Below are 21,183 nucleotides of genomic sequence, written 5' to 3' on the forward strand. Positions count from 1 at the left end.
CCAATTTAATTTTTGACAATGTTTTACCCACAGAAAGGAAAACGATGGATCAGCGAAATTTACAGAAATGCACCGTAATTTCCAAATTTACATCGTTTAAGAGACCATTTATCACTTTATTATATTATAGGAACCTGTGCCCAAATTTAAAGGGTAATTTGATATACTGTTTGTAAAAATTTAGAACATATGAATAGTCATGTGTCTTGTGAAAGAGAATTGAGTGCTATATTGAACTATATAACCATATAACATGATAAACCTTCATCAAAGGTAAAAATAGGTCAACAACCTACAAATGATCGATTTTTGGACAATTTCATATCCATGAAAGGAAACAAAATGGGTTATTGATGTTTACAGGGTTGTATATATATGTATTAGGGAACATTTTCGAATATTTTTCTCAGTTCCAAAATTTAAGGTGAAATGCTGTGTAGCCCACCCAAGTTTGAGGGAGTGATCACAGGTTCCTCTGCTAAAATTTTGGAGGATTCGGCCAGGTACCTATAGGGCACTGGTCCTGGACTAGACTGTTAGAACATTGAATCTTGGTCAGCCTAATGTTTTGGTGCAACTAACAGTACAGGAACCGCTACTACTTATTATATAATTTCTCTACTGGAAGTGATACAAAATCTACTACCATTTCTGGTTTCAATGTTGGTCATAATAAAGCTAAAACAGTAAAAGATATAAAAGTGATTTATTGATAGAGATTCCGCGTCTGAAGGCTAGGTTTCATCCCCAGTATTATCCGTCTATTCAAAGTGGAAGTGAATTGAATACAGGTTACAATATTGATTTCCAAATACAGAAAACTTCAAAAGAAGGGGACACATGTTCTGTATGTATTAAGGTTTTTAACTAATATGCTTTACTTTACCTGTTACTCTTGTGCTAAAATCAGAAGTATTAGTAAACGCATCGCAGCTTGATGTCCATTCAAAGTTCGATAAACGAGTTCCATTTTTGGAATTTTTTCCTCTACTCCAAGCAGAAGTAACAACCTGTTACGGTTTCCAAATTACATAGAAATCTAAGTCTTCCGCAGTTTCAAAATGTGAAACGAATCTCACTTTTCTTTCTGTAGCGACTCTGATTAACCCCATTCTTGTTGCCTTAGTGTTGATTTTCAATTCGTTCAAAGTTTCTCGAGCATAAAGTGTTCAAATCGTGGAATATTGAGAGAACAAATTTAGGACAAGAATGTGTATTAACTTACATTCTGTTTAAAAAGAAGACGCGAAAGGTCATCTTGACTTTTTGAGCGTAAAACGAATTTGTAATTAATTCGAAAATTAGTCCAGTTACATAGGTTTTGGGAAACTTGTTGGGAAAAATAATAAAAATTTCCAGACCGGGAAATGCACCTCACTGAAGAGTGTAGAAAACATTGCAAATTTTATAATGCGGTATATGGGAAATCGTAGCTCCTGGCCAAAACTTTTAGGTGTCTTATATTCTTCCATTTTCACTCGCCTTCAACCGCTTTTACTCTCAAAAAAATCTTTATCTTAGCTCCGTTCACACGGACAGAAAAATGAGCTGGCTTTGTAAACGAAGGAGTTACCAAAGTGAGAACTACCGGTAGAGTCACAGACATATTCTATTGTAAAGGGTAGGGGGATGGAAAGGAATGAATAAGCATGGAAGAAAAGAGCGAGAGGAAACTGGAGAGAGGGGGAAGGAAGAAAGAAATGAAGAAGGAAGGAAGAGAGGTACTCGTTTCGATCCTGCACGGTATTACGATCCCGTCCACCTCCTCGCCTCTTCACAAAGAAATAATGTATTGAAACCTATTTAACTTTCTTTCTTTTTGTTCTCTCTCTCTTCTCAACTTCTCTCTCACAATCTATCGCTCGTTAATAACAATAATACAGTTAACTTGAATCACCCGTTTCCCTTCTTCTCCCTCTTCTCTCACCTCCTCCCGTAACTACCTTGCTCCATCTATTTCTGTTCCTCGTTGAAAATATCGGAGAGCCGGTAATGAACACCGTAGTAGAGAAGAAAATATATTAGAAGAAAAAGGTGTAGGGTCATACTCTCTGTCTCCCTCTTAAATCCACCTCTCAATCCTCTCTGCTAAATAGAATTTTTGTTCCCTCTCTTTTCATGGTAAAAGCGTGTGAGGGTGAAATTCGGGATTAGAAGACATGGGGGAAAAAGAGCGAGATTCAGTGAGAAGAGAATTAGTAAAAACTAATTCTTTTTCTCTTTATTCTTTTTCATAATCAAATCGGCACCGAGATGATAGTGGGGTGGTAAGGTCAAATTCACGTTGATAAGTAATTGACGTTCAATAAGTTGATAAGAAAAATGGGTAGGGTTGGAAGTTTAAAATTTATGCAGTTTCTCAGTGGGCATTTTCTATTTTTTTCTTTCCCCATGAAGGAGCATGAAGATAAAGGCAAGTATGTTCTTCTTCTTCTTCTTCTTAAAGAAATTAAGGAAATTGATTGATTCTACCGTTCTCCATGGAGAAGGGCAATGCACTAGAAGGTGTGTGTGTCGTTTCTTTCTTCCCCATAGACCTCCTAGATATTCCCTCCCCTTCAACTGCAGGAAGAGGAAGAGAAGATGGAGAAAAACATGGAAAGCGTAGGTTATTTTCTCCCATCATCTTTTTGTTTTTCGGGGATCAGGTGTAGAAAGGGAAGCTCTGTCAACCACTCACTCCTATCCATCGTTCTCAATCTCTCTTCACATCAGCTCCTGCATCTCTCTGCTTCTTCTTCTTCTTCTTTTTCTGTTGTAGTCGTGAAGGATCAGGCAGAAGAGGAAGAATTATTACACTACGGTGTAAGTTCTTTCCTTCCACCTTATTAGCACCGAACAGATTTCAGTAGTTACGTCGTTTACTTTTATACTGCTGGCAATAAAATGATTTTTGATCATATTTAAGTATTTTGATTCCAATTTAATTATGGAGGCGCAGTGGCTCAGTGATAGAGCGTTCACCGCTGGTGCTTAGGGCCAATTTTTCGATCCCAGCTCAGGCCGTGTGGACTTTATGGTGGACAAACACCGTGCTTGTGGGTTTTCTCGGGGTTCTCCCGTTTCCTCCCTCGTTCTTCATTCCACCATTTCATTCATTTATCTTCATCAACGTCTCCTTTAGCCTAACCGGCATAACTGTGGGACGTAGAACTTAAAGATTTCATATCATTTTTCCAATTTAATATGTCAGTGTTATATTGAACAAACCTTTCTCACCGCTCTTTTCTCCTATTTTATATTCAAAAGTTTACAATATTTGATTAAAAACTAGGTATTTAGATTTGAAAATAAATCGTTATTAAGATACACGATATTTTTCTCATATAGCTATAGATACATACCTGGAAAAGTAGAGTAGACAATCAAAGTGTCTGACACATCAGGAAATGTATATAGGTCCTGCGAATGAAGTACACCCATTCTGCGTGTAGGCTGTCGTTCCAAAGGATCAGTTATCTTTGGTTCTCTATCAATGTAATAATAAACATGCGCATAAGAAACCTATGCATATTTAAAAACAATAAAAGAAAATTGTTGGAAACATGATGTATTATACCTTTATGTAAACTTAACAAACTAACAATTAGCAAACTAAACAACCTATTACTAATACCAAAAGATCTTCAAATCATGCAATACTTTGATAAAATTGAAATAGATAATGAACATTGCTTGGCATGGAGTTTAAGTGTATTGATGTTTATAATAAAGGACATTTTGTACTGAAGTATGAGTTAGGGCGTAAAGTGTTTTGTTAATGGCACAATAACTGGAAATAAAGTAGGTAGAAAATGAAGTTATTATTGTTGCTAAGAGTAGAAGTATAAGCTAACTCGATGTGTATTTTAAGATAATGCACTCGTCTATAGTAGTTTATTGATATCTTAAGGCCAGCTATAGACAGTCCATGTTTCCATCAAATTTATGACATTTAATACTGCATCCAATTCTACTTGTTATTTGAGACATAGACTCCGTTTGGAATAAAATGTTTCATTACTTAATCAGAATGTGATTAATAATGTACTGCTATTACTAAATTAATGTCAATGCATCATGAAACATTTGTATAAGACTCAAACGAAAAGTAACGTTAAATGGTTATGGCTTAACTAAGGAAGACAATTGCAAAGGTATTATGATACTAAAACTAATTGCTATAAGAATGAAGTGGGAAACATCGGAGTATATTCCAACCGTAGAAATCCATACCGGAGACGTGGGTTAGATTCCCAGGGTGCTCATTTGTTTCCAGATCTAACGTTAGGCTGTAGGTACATGTTACATGTAGTTTCGATACAAAAGAGGACTATAAACTATCAACTAGCCAACCCTTAGGACTCATAAGATTCAAGGAAAATATCTTGTTTGTGATCCGTGATATGTTACTATTAATCTGGAAATCACACATGAAGCAATTTCCATATAAACCCAAAAATACACCAAATCAAAGTCTGAAATCTGGTTGTGAAAGGTGATACCTTGCTGAACCATAGGACCAATAGTTAAAGTTAAGATCTTTAGTTTGCAAACATTGTGCACTTAGGTTCTAATACAGGGTCGAAAACTCAACATTGTATTCTAATGAAAATCATGAAATAGAACAAACAATTCCATTAAAATATTGATTGAGTAAGTTGTTAAAAACCAGACAAAAACTAGCTGAAATTCTCGTTCTAATAAAGATGCAAGTTAGACAATATTGTTTCTGACATATTTAAAACCTTTTCCCGAACACGATACGCATTTCAGTCAAACCAAATTGATAACAACGTAAGACTTTTTGACCAATTTTCAGTACTGAAAAAAGTGACAAGTGCTATGCTGAAGGTTCATTTAGAAAGTTAAAACGTTTCCTCCTTTTGGACATTTTGTGAGTACAAAATTGGTAATTATTAAAATATAATAGCAATCGTTCCCTTTGTCTCAAGAGGGGGAATTTTCGAAAGCTGTGTGGCATGTTACACATTTTTCTAATCCATTTATATGCTGAGTTTCCCATGATGAATGGTTTTAGATATACTGTATTGTTTGGCGTACATGTTTAAGTATCCTTAAGATTTACATTGTAATGAAAGTGACGTGGCAAAAATCCGACTTGAGGTAAGCTAAGACATGGTCAGCTGGCGCCTGCTGGCAAACTGGGATAACTATTTGGAGCGTGCAACTATACCTAAAAACTACATTTTAGGTGGAAGTATACACGAGAGAAAATTATGGAGATTTGAAGTAAATTTAACATTGAAATTAAAAAAAGAAATTTTGATGCACTTTTAATCGATTAGCAAATATTACAGCGCAGTGAGCAGTTTAAAATGCGTAAGAAATAGATGTGCGGTTGGGTGATTAATCTGTTAATCAGATGTTCATATGGTAAGACCCTGTAATTTCTTTTAATTATTTAGTACACAGTAAATTATTTATCATAGATTACAAATACTCAAATTCAAACCCTCACTGCCTCAGCCCCGTGTCCACTTTCTCCTAAAAGTAGTATATTTAGACTGTCTATCACAGCCTCTAAGTTTAGTCCAATCACCAGTGTTCACTAATAATTACTAAACGTGTTTAAAACTTGATTTTAAACTGATTCATCGTTTTCAATGATGATTAGTCATATAACACCAATTTTACTTTTAGATATTGAACAAATGTTTGGAAGTTGTCTCTTTTCACCTTAAGAGCAGAAAATTTTTAACACGATGGAACATGTTTTCACGTATTTATTAAAAAATATTATATGTTTATACACCAAGCTTCTCCTCTCTAACATATTATGCTCGTGGGATGCTTTATCTTTGGCATAGGTTTTAAACCCTTTTTACTCTGTATGATACACATATTCATTAAAGCAAGATTATAAAAACTCGAATGGAGCCAATTGTTAAACATGTTATATCTAATGGTTCGTCCGTTTTGCTGTAACGACGAGACTTACGACTTCAATAGTATCATTAAATACTGAGAAAAAGTTAGAGAGACTCTCGTTTCCTTTCTATAAATGTGGAATGTCTATAACTGCTTTCAGGCATGCCCACTCAATTTGAATAAAAAAATTATATACAAAGTTTTCATATTATTAACGTAAGGAACTATATTTTTGGCGTACATTTTGGACTTCCTTTTCTCCCTTAGAACACATTTTAATGAAAATGGCATGGCAACAACGCAGTTAAAAGAATATATTAATTTTGCTCGAAAATCATTTCAAACGACTGAGTCATTTCCTGTTGATACACAAGTCTTTACCATTTACACAAGTATATATATTAATAGTGTTGGTGCTGTACTACATGCAACAGCTATTTCTTGATATGAACAATAAACTGTTTTACTTGATTCGTTGAATAATACATAATATTTTCCATGTTGTCAATAGTCAAGTTGTGAATTTAGTATGTAAGATGTATCTTACGGTGAAGTAACCTTTTACACTAGTAACAATTGAAGCTTGAATGCTGAAAAATTGTTCAGTTTCATTTTTTAAGGGATGTTTCTTTTCCGTCTAGCTATTTTTGTCAATAGCTTACAAAATACTGGCGCAAGACTATTAACATGCATAATCTTCAAAACTATTTCGCAACAGTCCCAGATTTAATTTAAATCTTTCCTTAAAGCCTTTCAAGTACTGAAAATTGTTTATTTAATTTAGCATGAACATCTAATTTTATAAAATGTTTATGATAAAACGGAAAAGTAAACTGAATACACACAATATCATGTTTAGATTGCTCATCTTGAAAAAAGTTTATTTACTACTGATGTTGTATATTTCTAATTCTTAGTAAATTATTTGTTGCTGCTGTAACTTGGGACACTTTGTTAACGACTTTTCCACGTTACATGAATTTGGAATTTGCATTCCAGATCCTGTCTCACTCGCACGAATTTGGTGATCCACAGAAACCTAGTGACCCCTGACAGACTCACTGACCAAAAAGAACTCAAATATCAAATCTACAGCTTTTTAAAACATCAACAATTTCTATTAATTGAGCTCGAAAATTTAATTGTTTCATTACAGGTGTGACATTTCTTAATCAACTATTTTGTCTTCACAATTTCATGTTTAATTTTTCCTCCCATACTGAAAAATACTGCAATAACTTTGAAAAAAAAAAACTATTTAAAATATTTAAGAAAGTACTGTTTGGCATCCGTGTTACCGCTTATACAATACGTAACATGCTCACGGGTTTTCTTGAATAAATTTTGAATTATAAGAAAAAAACTTCTTTTATGTAATTCTCGGGCATATCTTCCGTTATTGATACGTCCGTGAACTTGGTCCCCCACTTTGAGCACTAAGGATAAAATTAGTGTCAATCGTTAGTGCATCGTTAGTGCTTCTTAGTGCACCAACACCTAACGTTAGTGCTTAATTAGTGTAGGAGCTACAAGCAAAAAACCTTTAGGGGGTCAAGTTCACGCTGCCCCCCACTTCAAGCACTAACGAAATAACTAGTGTCATTCGTTAGTGCATCGTTAGTGCTTCCTAGTGCACCAACCCGTGACGTTAGTGCTTCATTAGTGTAGGCTCTAGAGCCAAAACAATGGTACACGCTGGCCCCCCCACTTCAAGCAATAAGGAAAGGAATAGTGCCGTTCATTAGTGCATCGTTAGTGCTTCTAGAAAATACTAAAAGTTTCGTTAGTGCTTCACCATTAGTGTAGATATAGCCAATTATAAGTCACGAAACTCCCATAAGAAATGCATGGGGAATTTTTCATTGCGTCAAATTACCGCCAAATTCAAAAAGCACTATTGACCTCTCCTAGTGCATTCGTTAGTGCATCGTTAGCGCTTCTTACTGCAAGAACCGCTAACGTTAGTGCTTCATTAGTGTAGGAGTTATAAAGAAAAAACTTTTGGGTGGGCCAAGTTCACGCTGCCCCCCACTTCAAGCATTAACGATAAAATTAGCACCATTCGTTAGTGCATCGTTAGTGCTTCTAGAAAACACTTATAGTTTCGTTAGTGCTTAAATATTAGTGTGGTTATGACTTATTACATGTCACGAAACTCCCATAAGGAATGCATGGGGAATTTTTCATTGCGTCGAATTAACGCCGAATACAAAAGCACTGATGAATTCTTGTAGTTCAATCCTTAGTGCATCGTTAGTGCTTCTTAGTGCACCAAACCTAACGTTAGTGCTTCATTAGTACAGGAACTACAAGTAAAAACACTTTGGGTCTAGCGTGAACTTGCCCCCCCCACTTTGAGTACCAACAAAAATATTAGTGCCATTCGTTAGTATATCGTTAGTGCTTGTAGAAAATACTAATAGTTTCGTTAGTGCTTCACTATTAGTGTAGATATAGCCAATTGTAAGTCAAGAAGCTCCCATAGGAAATGCATGGGGAATTTTTCATTGCGTTAAATTACCGTCAAATTCAAAAGCACTAATGATCTCTTTTAATGCAATCGTTAGTGCATCGTTAGTACTTCTTAGTCCACCAACCCTAACGTTAGTGCTTCATTAGTGTAGGAACTACAAGTGAAAAACCCTTTGGGCCTAGCGTGAACCTCGCCCCCCACTTTGAGCACTAACGAAAAGGTTATTACCATTCGATAGTGCATCGTTAGTGCTGGTAGAAAATACTAATAGTTTCGTTAGTGCTTCACTATTAGTGTAGATATAGCCAATTGTAAGTCACGAAACTCCCATAAGAAATGCATGGGGAATTTTTCGTTCCGTTAAATTACCGCCAAATTCTAAAGCACTAATGATCTATTTTAGTGCAATCGTTAGTGCATCGTTAGTACTTCTTAGTGCAAAAACCCTAACGTTAGTGCTTCATTAGTGTAAGTTCTACAAGTGAAAAACCCTTTGGGCCTAGCGTGAACTTGCCCCCCCACTTTGAGCAGTAACGAAACGATTAGTGCCATTCGTTAGTATATCGTTAGTGCTTTCAGAAAATACTAATAGTTTCGTTAGTGCTTCACTATTATTGTAGTTATAGCCAATTGTAAGTCACGAAACTCCCATAAGAAATGCATGGGGAATTTTTCGTTCCGTTAAATTACCGCCAAATTCTAAAGCACTAATGATCTATTTTAGTGCAATCGTTAGTGCATCGTTAGTACTTCTTAGTGCAAAAACCCTAACGTTAGTGCTTCATTAGTGTAGGAACTACAAGTGAAAAACCGTTTGGGCCTAGCGTGAACTTGGCCCCCCCACTTCGAGCACTAACAAAAAGATTAGTGCCATTCGTTAGTATATCGTTAGTGCTTCCAGAAAATACTAATAGTTTCGTTAGTGCTTCACTATTAGTGTAGATATAGCCAATTGTAAATCACGAAACTCCCATAAGAAATGCATGGGGAATTTTTCATTGGGATAAATTACCGCCAAATTCAAAAGCACTAATGACCTCTTTTAGTGCAATCGTTAGTATATCGTTAGTACTTCTTAGTCCACCATCCCTAACGTTAGTGCTTCATTAGTGTAAGTTCTACAAGTGAAAAACCCTTTGGGCCTAGCGCGAACTTGCCCCCCCCCACTTTGAACACTAACGAGAAGATTAGTACCATTCGTTAGTATATCGTTAGTGCTTCCAGAAAATACTAATAGTTTCGTTAGTGCTTCACTATTAGTGTAGATATAGCCAATTGTAAGTCACGAAACTCCCATAAGAAATGCATGGGGAATTTTTCATTGCGATAAATTACCGCCAAATTCAAAAGCACTAATGATCTCTTTTAGTGCAATCGTTAGTGCATCGTTAGTACTTCTTAATCTACCAACCCTAACGTTAGTGCTTCATTAGTGTAAGTACTACAAGTGAAAAACCCTTTGGGCCTGGCGTGAACTTGACCCCCCACTTTGAGCACTAACGAAAAGATTAGTGTCATTTGTTAGTATATCGTTAGTGCTTTCAGAAAATACTAATAGTTTCGTTAGTGCTTCACTATTAGTGTAGATATAGCCAGTTGTAAATCACGAAACTCCCATAAGAAATGCATGGGGAATTTTTCATTGCGTTAAATTACCGCCAAATTCAAAAGCACTAATGATCTCTTTTAGTGCAATCGTTAGTGCATCGTTAGTACTTCTTAGTGCACCAACCCTAACGTTAGTGCTTCATTAGTGTAGGAACTTAAAGTAAAAATCCCTGCGAGCCTAGCGTGAACTTGGCCCCCCAGCTTGAGCACTAACGAAAATATTAGTGCCATTCGTTATTGCATTGTTAATGCTTATGGAAAATACTAATTGTTTCGTTAGTGCTTCACTATTAGTGTAGATATAGGCAATTATAAGTCACGAAACTCCCATAAGAAAAACATTGGGATTTTTTCATTAGGTCAAATTCTCACGAAATTCAAATGCAGTAGTTGTCTCTTCTAGTGGCATCGTTAGTCTTTCGTTATTGCTTGCTAGTGCACCAAGACCGAACATTAATGCTTCTCATCGTGAATGCTTTTATTGGCTAGCGTATAGTTAGCTCCCCTTAAGTTTTGTTTTCTACCGTCCATACTGTTGATGCACTAATGTTTGGAGTTCTGCAATAAGAGGTACTACCACTACACTATATTATAACCATTACACCGTATGTGGTTATTAGTGCTTTTAAATATGTGAGAAATTTACAAAATGAAAAATGCTGTGTCTAAATTTAGCCCCGCACGATTCTCAAGTGCTAGTAAAACTATTTACATGGTTAGTGCTAAGTAATTTCACATTAGTGTACTAAACACTAACGATTGCACTATCATACTTTAGTAGTTATTAATGAATAACTCGTTCGGAGCTAACTTTAGATTTTTCAACTTTTACACCTTTTTTTTTAGTAATTGTCCCACAAAAGTGGGACTAACACAGTGGGTAGTGCATTAATAGAGCCCTATTAAACACTGATTGCTGTCATAGTTTAGGAGTTATAAGTGAATAACACATTCCGGGCTAAATTTAAATTTATCGAAGTTTGCAATAATTGTCTCACAAAGGTGGAATAATCGTCAAAGGTTAGTACAGCGTTAATACTCCAAAAAGCTCTAACGTTCGTGATTTTGTAGTTTGGGAATTATTAATGAATAACTCGGACGAGACTGAATTTAAAAGTATCGAAAAACACTAATTTTCTCACAAAGGTAGGTCAAACTTTAAAGGATAGTGCTTCCTTAACGCTTCAAAATTAATAAGTACTAACGTTAGTGCTATCATATTTTTGGACTTATTAATGAAAACTCAACCCGGTCTAACTTTAGGTTTTTTTAACTTAAACAGTTTTACACTAATTGTAACAAAAAAGTAGGACAAACACAAGCGCTTACTGCATTGCTAGAGTTATAAAACATTAAGCATTCTCGTTAGTGCTTTCATGAATAGTCCGGATAGGATTGAATTTAAATTTTCGAACTTCACACTAATTGTCCCACAAAGGTAAGATAATCGCCGAAGGTTAGTGACTGTTAGTGCTTCATGAAACACTAATCACTTAACGTCAGTGCCGTCACAGTTTAGGAGTTTTACCAAATAACTCAAGCGGGGCTAACTTCAGGTTTTTCAATTTTTACACAATTATTGTAAAATTCGATAATTTTTAATTGAGTTCCATCCGAGTGATTCACTGATAACTCCTAAACTGTGATAGCACTATCGTCAATGCTTAGTATTTTTGAAGCACTAAAAAAGCACGATCCTTTAGCTGATATCCTACCTTTGGATTGACAATTATTGTAAAATTCGACAAATTTGAATTAAGGCTCGTGCGTGTTATTCGTTAATAACACTTAAATTATGATAACACTAGCATTAGTGCTTATTCAGCGGAGGACTAAACGCTGGTTTGGTCCATTTCTGTCAGACAATTAGCGTAAAATTGTACAAAATTTAAAGATCTAAAGTAGCCCTCCCCCCCGAGTTATTCATTTTTAACCCCTAAACTAAGATAGCAGTAACATTAATGCTTAGTGTCTTTCGGAGCACTAACGATGTACTAACCTTTGACGTTTATTCAACCTTTGTGAGACAATTATTGTAAAATTTGCTAAAATTAAATTTAGCACAGAGTGAGTTATTCACTTATAACTCCTTAACTATAATCGCGCTAACACTAATGCTTCGTGTTTCGGGAAGCAATAAGGATGCACTAACTTTTGGCGTCTATCTCACCTTTGTAGGACAATAATTGTAGAATTAGAAAAATTTCAATTTAGTCTTGCAAATAATGTTCACTAATATAGACTTGAATCAAAGCACTAACGTTAGAGTTTAGTGTACTAATGGATACTAACGATGCACTAACCATGTCAAACTTTTTTTAGTATTTGAGATGCGTGCGGGGCTAAATTTAGACACGTAGCATTTTCCATTCTGTAAAATTCTTCCACCAAATTTAAAAGCTCTAATAACAATATATTAGTGTAATGGTTACTATTACGTTCGGGAATTTAACACAATGAAAAATACCCCATATATTCCTTATGGGAGTTTCGTGACTTATAATTGGCTATATCTACACTAACAGTGAAGCACTAACGAAACTATTAGTATTTTCTGCAAGCACTAACGATACACAATCGAATGCTAATAATCTTTTCGTTAGTGCTCAAACTGGGGGGCCAAGTTCACGTTAGGCTCAAAGGTTTTTTTACTTGTAGTTCCTACAGTAATGAAGCACTAACTTTAGGGTTGGTGGACTAAAAAGCACTAATGATGCACTAAGGATTCTACTAAAACAGATCATTAGTGCTTTTGAATTTGGCATTACTTTAACGCAATGAAAAATTCCCCATGCATTTCTTCTAGGCGTTTCGTGACTTTCAATTGGCTATATCTACACTAATAATGAAGCACTAACAAAACTATTAGTATTTTCTGGAAGCACTAACGATAAACTAACTAATGGCACTAATCTTTTCGTTAGTGCTCAAAGTGGGGGGGGCAAGTTCATGCTAGGCCCAAAGGGTTTTTCACTTGTAGTTCCTACACTAATGAAGCACTAACGTTAGGGCTGGTGCACTAAAAAGTACTAACGATGCACTAACGATTGCACTAAAATAGATCATTAGTGCTTTAGAATTTGGCGGTAATTTAACGCAATGAAAAATTCCCTATGCATTTCTTATGGGAGTTTCATGACTTACAATTGGCTATACCTACACTAATAGTGAAGCACTAACGAAACTATTAGTAATTTCTGAAAGCATTAACTATATACTAACGAATGGCATTGATATTTTCGTTGGTACTCAAAGTGGGGGGGCCAAGATCACGCTAAGCCCAAAGTGTTTTTTACTTGTAGTTCCTGTACTAATGAAGCACTAATGTTAGGGTTGAGCACTAAGAAGCACTATCGATGCACTAAGGATTGCACTACAAGAATTTATTAATTCTTTTGTATTCGGCGGTAATTCGATGCAATGAAAAATTCCCCATGCATTTCTTATTGGAGTTTCGTGACATGTAATGAGTCATAACCACACTAATATTTAAGCACTAACGAAACTATAAGTGTTTTCTAGAAGCACTAACGATGCACTAATGAATGGTACTAATTTTATCGTTAATGCTTGAAGTGGGGGGGCAGCGTGAACTTGGCCCCCCAAATGTTTTTTCTTTATAACTCTAATGAAGCACTAATGAAGCACTAACGTTAGCGGTTTTTGCAGTATGAAGCGCTAACGATGCACTAACGATTGCACTAGAAGAGGTCAATAGTGCTTTTGAATTTGGCGGTAATTTGACGCAATGAAAAATTCCCCATGCATTTCTTATGGGAGTTTCGTGACTTATAATTGGCTATATCTACACTAATAGTGAAACACTAACGAAACTTTTAGTATTTTCTAGAAGCACTAATGATGCACTTACGAATGGTACTATTCCTTTCCTTATTGCTTGAAGTGGGGGGGCCAGCGTGAACTTGGTATATACAAGTGTGCAGGTGGAGCATCGAGCCCGGTTCCTCCGTGTTCACTTAGCTTCATTTCCCTTTGGTCAGTGGAGCTTTGCTTGTCTGTATATACAAGTGTGCAGGTGGAGCATCGAGCCCGGTTCCTCCGTGTTCACTTAGCTTCATTTCCCTACAAATCTACAAATCTATATTCGTGTATAGGTTTTATGGGGCCCGTTTCTGTCTGGGTTAGCTCCATGTGAACATAGATGTTCGCATAGGCCACCGACACTGAGACTCCCTTGGCTGTGCCTTTGCGTTGGAGAAATATTTTGTCACCAAATCTGATGTAATTGTTGTACATCAGAATTTCCAGTCCTCTCTTTACTAGAGCAGGGGCTGGTGGCTCCAAGGTTTCTCCTTCGCAATCTTTTTTTTTAGCCAGTCATAACTTGAAGTGTAGTAGTTTGATACAAGTTCTATGCCTCTTTTGCTTTCTATGCTTGGGTATAGGTTTTTTATGTCTGTGGTGTATTGGAGGTTCTTGGGGTTCGTTTCCCTTATTTTTCTGATTCTCTGGAGGAAATCTGTGGTGTCTTTTAGCCATTCCGGCAGTGTTGGTAGGAGTTTCATAAGAAAGTGTGTTAAGTATTTGTCTAGGTTTCTGGTGGGGCTGTTGCAGGCTGATACTATTGGTCTCCCTGGGGGGAGATTCGTTTCTGATCTTGGTTGTTTATGTATTTTTGGTAGTAGGTAGAAGCTCAGTAGGTTCGACACTCTGTTAATTAGTCTTCCTGCATGGAAGTGTTTTAGTGCTCCTGTTTTAATCAGTAGGTTCTGAAAAAAGGTTATCCTGGTTTCTAACATTCTGATGATTGTTTCTTTTGGTTGTTTTATTTCTCTGAACGTGGTTCTGTCCTCCAATTGTAAGAGTGCTTCCTTTTCATAGTCTTGTGTGTTCATTATTACTAGTCCTCCTGATTTGTCAGTGGGTTTTATAATTATATCCCTTTTTGCTTTTAGTTGGTACAGAGCGTGTCTGTGGCGTCGGGATAGGTTTGATTTATTTCTGTTTTGGAGAAGTTTGAGAATTTTTTCTTGTTGCTATGTGTTCCTGAATGCAGTGTATGGTCAGGTCTGGGTCTTTGTTCTCTTTCTTTTTTAGCAGTGGGGTTTGTGGTTTAAGTTCTGTTCTGGCTTTTTCTTTTCTTATTGCTGTCTGGTAGAGTTTGTTTAGTTTTTGTGTGAATTTTTTCAGGTCCTTTCTCAGGACCATTGAGTTTGTTTTATATGTTGGGCAGAAGGATAGTCTTTTTTCCAGTACTTCCAGTTGGTTTGGATCAAGAGTTTTATTTGAAAGGTTGTGTATGAGTGATTCTTTCTTGTTCATGTATTTGTTTCTGGGTCTGCTTTTTTTCTTTTGGTTTTTGAGTTTTTCTGTGGGTTTCACAGATGTGTTAGGGTTTGGTACGTCTGATTTGACTCTTCTCTTGGATTTTTGTGGCCCTGAGAAGGACCCTTGGTTTGGGTTCGGGTTTAGCATATTCAATTTCTCTCTTTCTAGCGATTTTGGTGGTCCTAAGAAGGACCGGTGGTTTTTATTTAGGGTTGGCATATTCAATTTAACTCTTTTCTGAAGTTTTGGTGGTCCTTAAAAGGACCTTTGGTTTTTTGAGGTTTAGTGTTTCTCTATTTTTGGAAGTTCTTCAAGAACTCCATTAGTTCTACTATTGAGTCTCTTCTTGGTTTCCTTTGTGGGGTGTTCTGTCTTCCTCCTTGTGTGATCTTGGTCCTCTTGTGTTTCTCGTTCGTTTCTTCGTTTTTTGGGGTTGTATCTTCCTTTTGAGGAAGTCCAGAGCTACTTTTTTAGCTCTCTGGACAACCTCTTTTGTTTCTTGTGGTCCAAAACGGGATTTGCATTCTTCTAAGGCAAACTCCCATTCTTCTTCTAGTTTTGGTCCTAGTTGTTTGTAGTGTTCAATCACTTGTTTGTTTATTTCACTTTCTGCTTTTCGCAATATGCTTTGGATATTCTCTTCGAATGTGGTTTGTACTTTATCATATTCAACCAAATTCAGGTCTGGTTTGTGAAGCCTTATCAGGGGCTTGCCAAGTTGGATCCCCTTTTTGTGTTCGGCCTCGTAGTGCTGCGCAAGATGTCTTTTGTACACAAGCTTGCGTAGCATTTTGAAACAATCTTCCCTTTCCCCACTCAACCTGTAGTTGGCCCGAGAGGTTCCGGGTTGGTTCCCCACTGCTTGTGGGGGATCCGGTCGTCTGCTGGGTCCTGGAGTCTTGCTCCTGTCCTCTCTCGCCGTGCGGTCCTGGTTATCTCCCTCCAGCTGGATGTCTTCCAGAGTGTCATCCAAGACCGGAGAAAGTGAACCAAGGCCAAACAAGAAAAGAAGAGAAGAGTAAATGAGCAATACTCCAAAACCAGCAAACAACCCGGAACCCCTTGGCCTAACTAAAGGCTGAGCGGGGAAAGGAAAGGCAACATTAAAAACACTACGCAAGCTAGTCTACTACGACGCCTTGCGAAACACTACGAAGCCAAACAAAAAATAGGGGTCCCAACTTGGAAAACCCCGAATACGGCTTCAAAAAATCAGATATGAACTTGGTTGAATACGCCAAAGTACCAACCAATTTCGAAACCAAACACACAAAATATATTTTCTTTAAAAAAACTGAAATTGAAATAACCAGACGAGTCATTGAACACCGCAGACAACTAGAACAAACATTTAAAATAAAAACGGGGGACTTGCCCTAGAGACGCGCAAGTCTCGCTTTAGCCCACATGATACAAAAAGAGGCAGTACAGAGAAAAACAAGTAGCTCTGGACTTCCCAAAAGAAATATTCCAACCACCACAACAACAAGAACGAACCACAACCGAAAAGAACCAAACCACAGAAAGATGGAAACAAAAACACCCCACAACGAAAACCAAGAAGGGAATCGATAGAAGACCTTACGAGTTTCTGAAGAACTTCCCAAAGATAAAACACAGAAAAAGCTAACACCAATGAAACATGGGTCTCTCTCAGGACCACTAAAACTTCAAAACAGTTAAAATTTTACATACTCTACCGAAGCAATACTGAAAAACCACCACCAACAAACCCAACGAAATAACGACGAAAAGAGAAAAGAAAAAAAGAGAATGGGAAAACAAGCGTAACCAGAAAACAAACAAAAATGAAAAGAATCATTAATACGCAATCTCCCAAACAAAACACCAACCCGCAACCAACTGAAAGTACTGGGAAGAGACTTTCCACTTCTTAACACACGAAACAATTCAGATTGTTCTGAAAAGGAACCCGAGAAACTCACACAGAAACTGAAACATAATTATAGCAAATAGCAATAAAAGACACAACAAACACTCCTCAAAGAATAATGTCAGCTCGAAAAAATCCCACAGACCTCCTATATACCAGAGACACCAAAATTCTACAACTAAGCATGAAAAGCAAAAAAGAATAGCACTCGCACCAAACCATCACACCTCGAGACATACTGGGCGAAAAAGGAATGCGAGGGAGAAATTCTGTAACCACCAGCCCCATCACTATACAAGAGAGGGCTGGGTAGTCTTATGTATATTATTACATTAGACATGGTGACTAAACATTTCTCCTGCGCAAAACTACAACCACAGGGGGATCGTGTTGTCGGTTGCCTATGCGAACGTCTACGTTCACATGGACTTAACTCAGGCAGAAACGGGCCCTAATCAACCTTTATACGAAAACAGAACTGAAGCACATCGTGAAAATAATCCTAGGCACAAAACAAAAACTTGAAACAGAAAAACCTGCCAAAAATCATAGGTGTGTGGGGACTCACCATGCAAAAGCAAACCAAACCCGATCAAACTACCGGGATGTAGGAAGATAAAAGAAAATGCTTTCTCCTAGAGACAAAAATACACCACAAGTCCACAAACAAACGAGAAACTCTGGGAGAGGACTCAAATAAAAAGAAAAAAGAAAAAACCGGAAAACTAAAAAAGGAAAAATAATAAAGAAGGGAAATCAAAAGAAGTAAATAGAAAAAGGAAAAATACCAAACGAAGCGATAAACAGAAACCTATCCAACCAAGGAAACTGGAAACACAGAATGAATAAAAAATTGAGCTAGAACCCATGAGAAAAAAAAAGTCAAACATCCCAACCAGAAACCACAAAAGATCGGAAACAAACCGCACACACGCTCAAAAAGGTTTTAACGCAGACGAAAGATTGAACCAAAGAACAAACAAACAAGAATTAAAAGCAAGTGAAACTATAATTATAACAGAAAAAATACCGAGACACGGAAGACGAAACACAATAAAGAAAACGGAAAGAAAACAAAATAACGAAACAACAGAAACAATAACCACATTTATAGTGAAACGACCACACGTGTGGCCACATCGACATAAACCAAACTATTTAACGAATAATAATAATAACAAGAATAATACCAATAATAAATTAAACCCGAGAAACCCGAAAAAACAGAAGGAAAAAGGGAATGGAAAAAGGACGATATACAGGGGAAAACTAAAGCCCCCTCTGAATTTATATACATCACACACATATATATGTATATATAAATCTTTGCACACAAACGCTGGTAAAAAGGAGAAACCAAGCTCTCTTGAAGCAAAGGAAAAGAATGCTAGGTGTAAATGGAGGAACCGGGCTCTATGTCTGACCGGCACACTTGATTATAAAGAAAAAATAAATAATAAAAAGAAGGAAACTAAGAAACAAATAACCACACCAGAAAAACACTAAATAGAACAGAGAGACAAACGCACAAGAAACAGAAAACAAGAAAGCGCAGAATGAAAAAAATAAAAAAGAAAAAATAATAAAAAACGAAAGAGAAAAGAAAGGAGAACAAAATGAAAACGAAAAAGAAAAAGAAATGAGAAGGCAAAAAAGGGCAATAATAAAAAGAAAAGAAAAAACAAAAGGAAAGAAACAAAAAGTGAAAAGATAAAAAAAGAAAGAAAGGGAACGAAAAGAAAAACCCCAGAAAAACAAAAAACTAGAAAAACAGAAAACGAAATTACTGGAAAAACCAGAGAAAAAGAAAAAGAAAAACCAAACAGAACCACAGACCCCTAAACCAAACTAACAAAAAACACAAACAAACCACAAACCAACCAAAAAGAGACCCCAACAAAAAGAAGGAAAACCAAAACCAAAAGAAATAGAAATAAATATCAGAGAAAAAAGGAAAGAAAAAAACGAAAACGGAACAAAAAGAAACCAGACGATAGGATGTAGACACAAAAGCGAAGGAAAACCAAAAACAACAAACCAAGAAAAGAAATAAAAGAAGGAACACAGCCTATGAGAAACTAAAACTGTGGTACCAACCTAAAAACGAAACAAAGAATAAAAATACTATAACGAACAATAACAACAACTAAAAAATTGAAACAAAACCAACAATATATAAAAACTAGTGAAAGAAACGAGTGGAAACTCAGGGGGAACAAACCCCTCCCAAAATTGACTTTATTGATATACATCATACATGAACGCTGGAAAAATGGAGAAACAAAGCTCCACTGACCAAAGGGAAATGAAGCTAGGTGAACACAGAGGAACCGGGCTCGATGCTCCACCTGCACACTTGTATATACAGAATTTTTGGCTCTAGAGCCTACACTAATGAAGCACTAACGTCACGGGTTGGTGCACTAGGAAGCACTAACGATGCACTAACGATTAACACTAATGTTATCGTTAGTGCTCAAAGTAGGGGGGGGGAATTCACGGACCTGTTATTGATCTTGTGGCTATATTTCAGTGTAATATTTGCCACATACAGTCGCAGATGTCAAGAAAGACAGAACAAAAGTTACAGGTTTAATCAGAAGAGAGATGAAGATAGCTGAATTAAGTTTGTAATAAATACATTTATTAAATGAAATAAAAATAACTGAGAAAACATTTTAACGTGCAACGGTGTTACATTTAGTCTAAAGGAAATGGATGATTATGAAAGTAAATGGTAGTGAAAGTAAGATTTTAATGAATTCGATCGGGAATAGCACGCGGACTACGAGTACAAAAAATGTACGCGCTAGCTACTAGTCTACGATGTACCCTGACCTGCTTAAATCATACCGGCTCACGGACCGGACTGCTTCCAAGTAGTACTGGCAGCACTATATCTGGTCCAGTCAGTATACATTTTAAGAGGTCAAAGGTCACGGACCTTCGCGCGGGGTTAATGACCTAGGTCAACCCACTTTTGATTTCGGCAGGGGTTCCTTTGCATATACCCCTAAATTTAGACAAGGGTACATATGACTGCGTTCTTATTTTTTGGAAATTGCCAAATGTAAAAATTTGGTATGATAGAATGTTACCACGGTATGTACCTCTGTAAGTTATGAGGATCCATCTCGTTTCCTTTCATGGTTAAAACATTACTGAAAACTTGTACGGTCACATGTTTCCAATGAGGTCGGTTATTGACACAATCTATTCCATTTAATGAGGTTTCATACCTTGTATGGTTAAATGGATGTGCACTAACTAACTAACTCTATGGCCTATGGAACCCGCAGGTTCAATGCCGCGTTCACAAAAGCTCTCCACTGACTTCTATCCTTAACTAACTGCATCCAGTTTCTACTTTGTATTTCAATCTCTGCGAGATCCATCTTAATATTGTCCTCCCATCTGCGCCTAGGTCTTCTTAATGGTCGTTTTCCGATTGGTCTTCCAGTCAAAACTTTGAAAGCGTTTCTACTTTCTTCCATTCTAGCTACATGACCCGCCCACCTAAGCCTCCTAGACTTGACGATCCTAACAATGTTGGGTAGACCATATAAATTATGTAGTTACTCGTTATGAATTTTCCGCCATTCCCCATTCCCGTTCCTCTTGGGTCCGAATATTCGTCTCAGGATCTTGTTCTCAAATACTTTCAGTCTATGTTCTTCCCTCAGAGTAAGTGACCATGTTTCGCAGCCATACAGAACAACAGGCATAATTATCGTTTTGTATATTTTAAGCTTCAAATTCCTCGACAGAATTCGCGACGACAAGAGATTTTGAACCGAATAGTAACACGAATTCCCTGCTTTTAGTCAACATTTAATTTCTTCCTGAATATGATTTTTCTCTGTTAATATTGATCCTAGGTATTTGAAACTATCCATTTTACCAAAAGTATTATTTAATATTTTAACACATTCATAATTTGCTGTATTCCGGTCCCGACGCACTTCCATGTATATAGTTTTCTCTGCATTTACTTCTAAACCCATGTCCCTGCAAGCCTTTAATAAGATCTCTGCATTTCTTTCTATTG

The 21,183-nt window shown here is 36.7% G+C and overlaps 1 protein-coding gene across 1 annotated transcript in view; it reads right to left on the reverse strand.

Annotated features, from left to right (window-relative positions):
* LOC145663009 (caspase-2-like) overlaps nucleotides 1-21,183 on the reverse strand; it is a 165,010-nt gene that overhangs the window by 22,190 nt on the left and 121,637 nt on the right. The window contains exon 6 of the mRNA XM_081729135.1: nucleotides 3,345-3,469. Within this exon, the coding sequence (XP_081585261.1) occupies nucleotides 3,345-3,469 (125 nt within the window). The remainder of the gene's footprint in view (nucleotides 1-3,344; nucleotides 3,470-21,183) is intronic.

The sequence above is a fragment of the Thermobia domestica genome, chromosome 10 (assembly GCF_964235325.1).
Source record: "Thermobia domestica chromosome 10, izTheDome1.hap1.1, whole genome shotgun sequence".
In the NCBI taxonomy this organism is placed as follows: Eukaryota; Metazoa; Arthropoda; class Insecta; order Zygentoma; family Lepismatidae; genus Thermobia; species Thermobia domestica.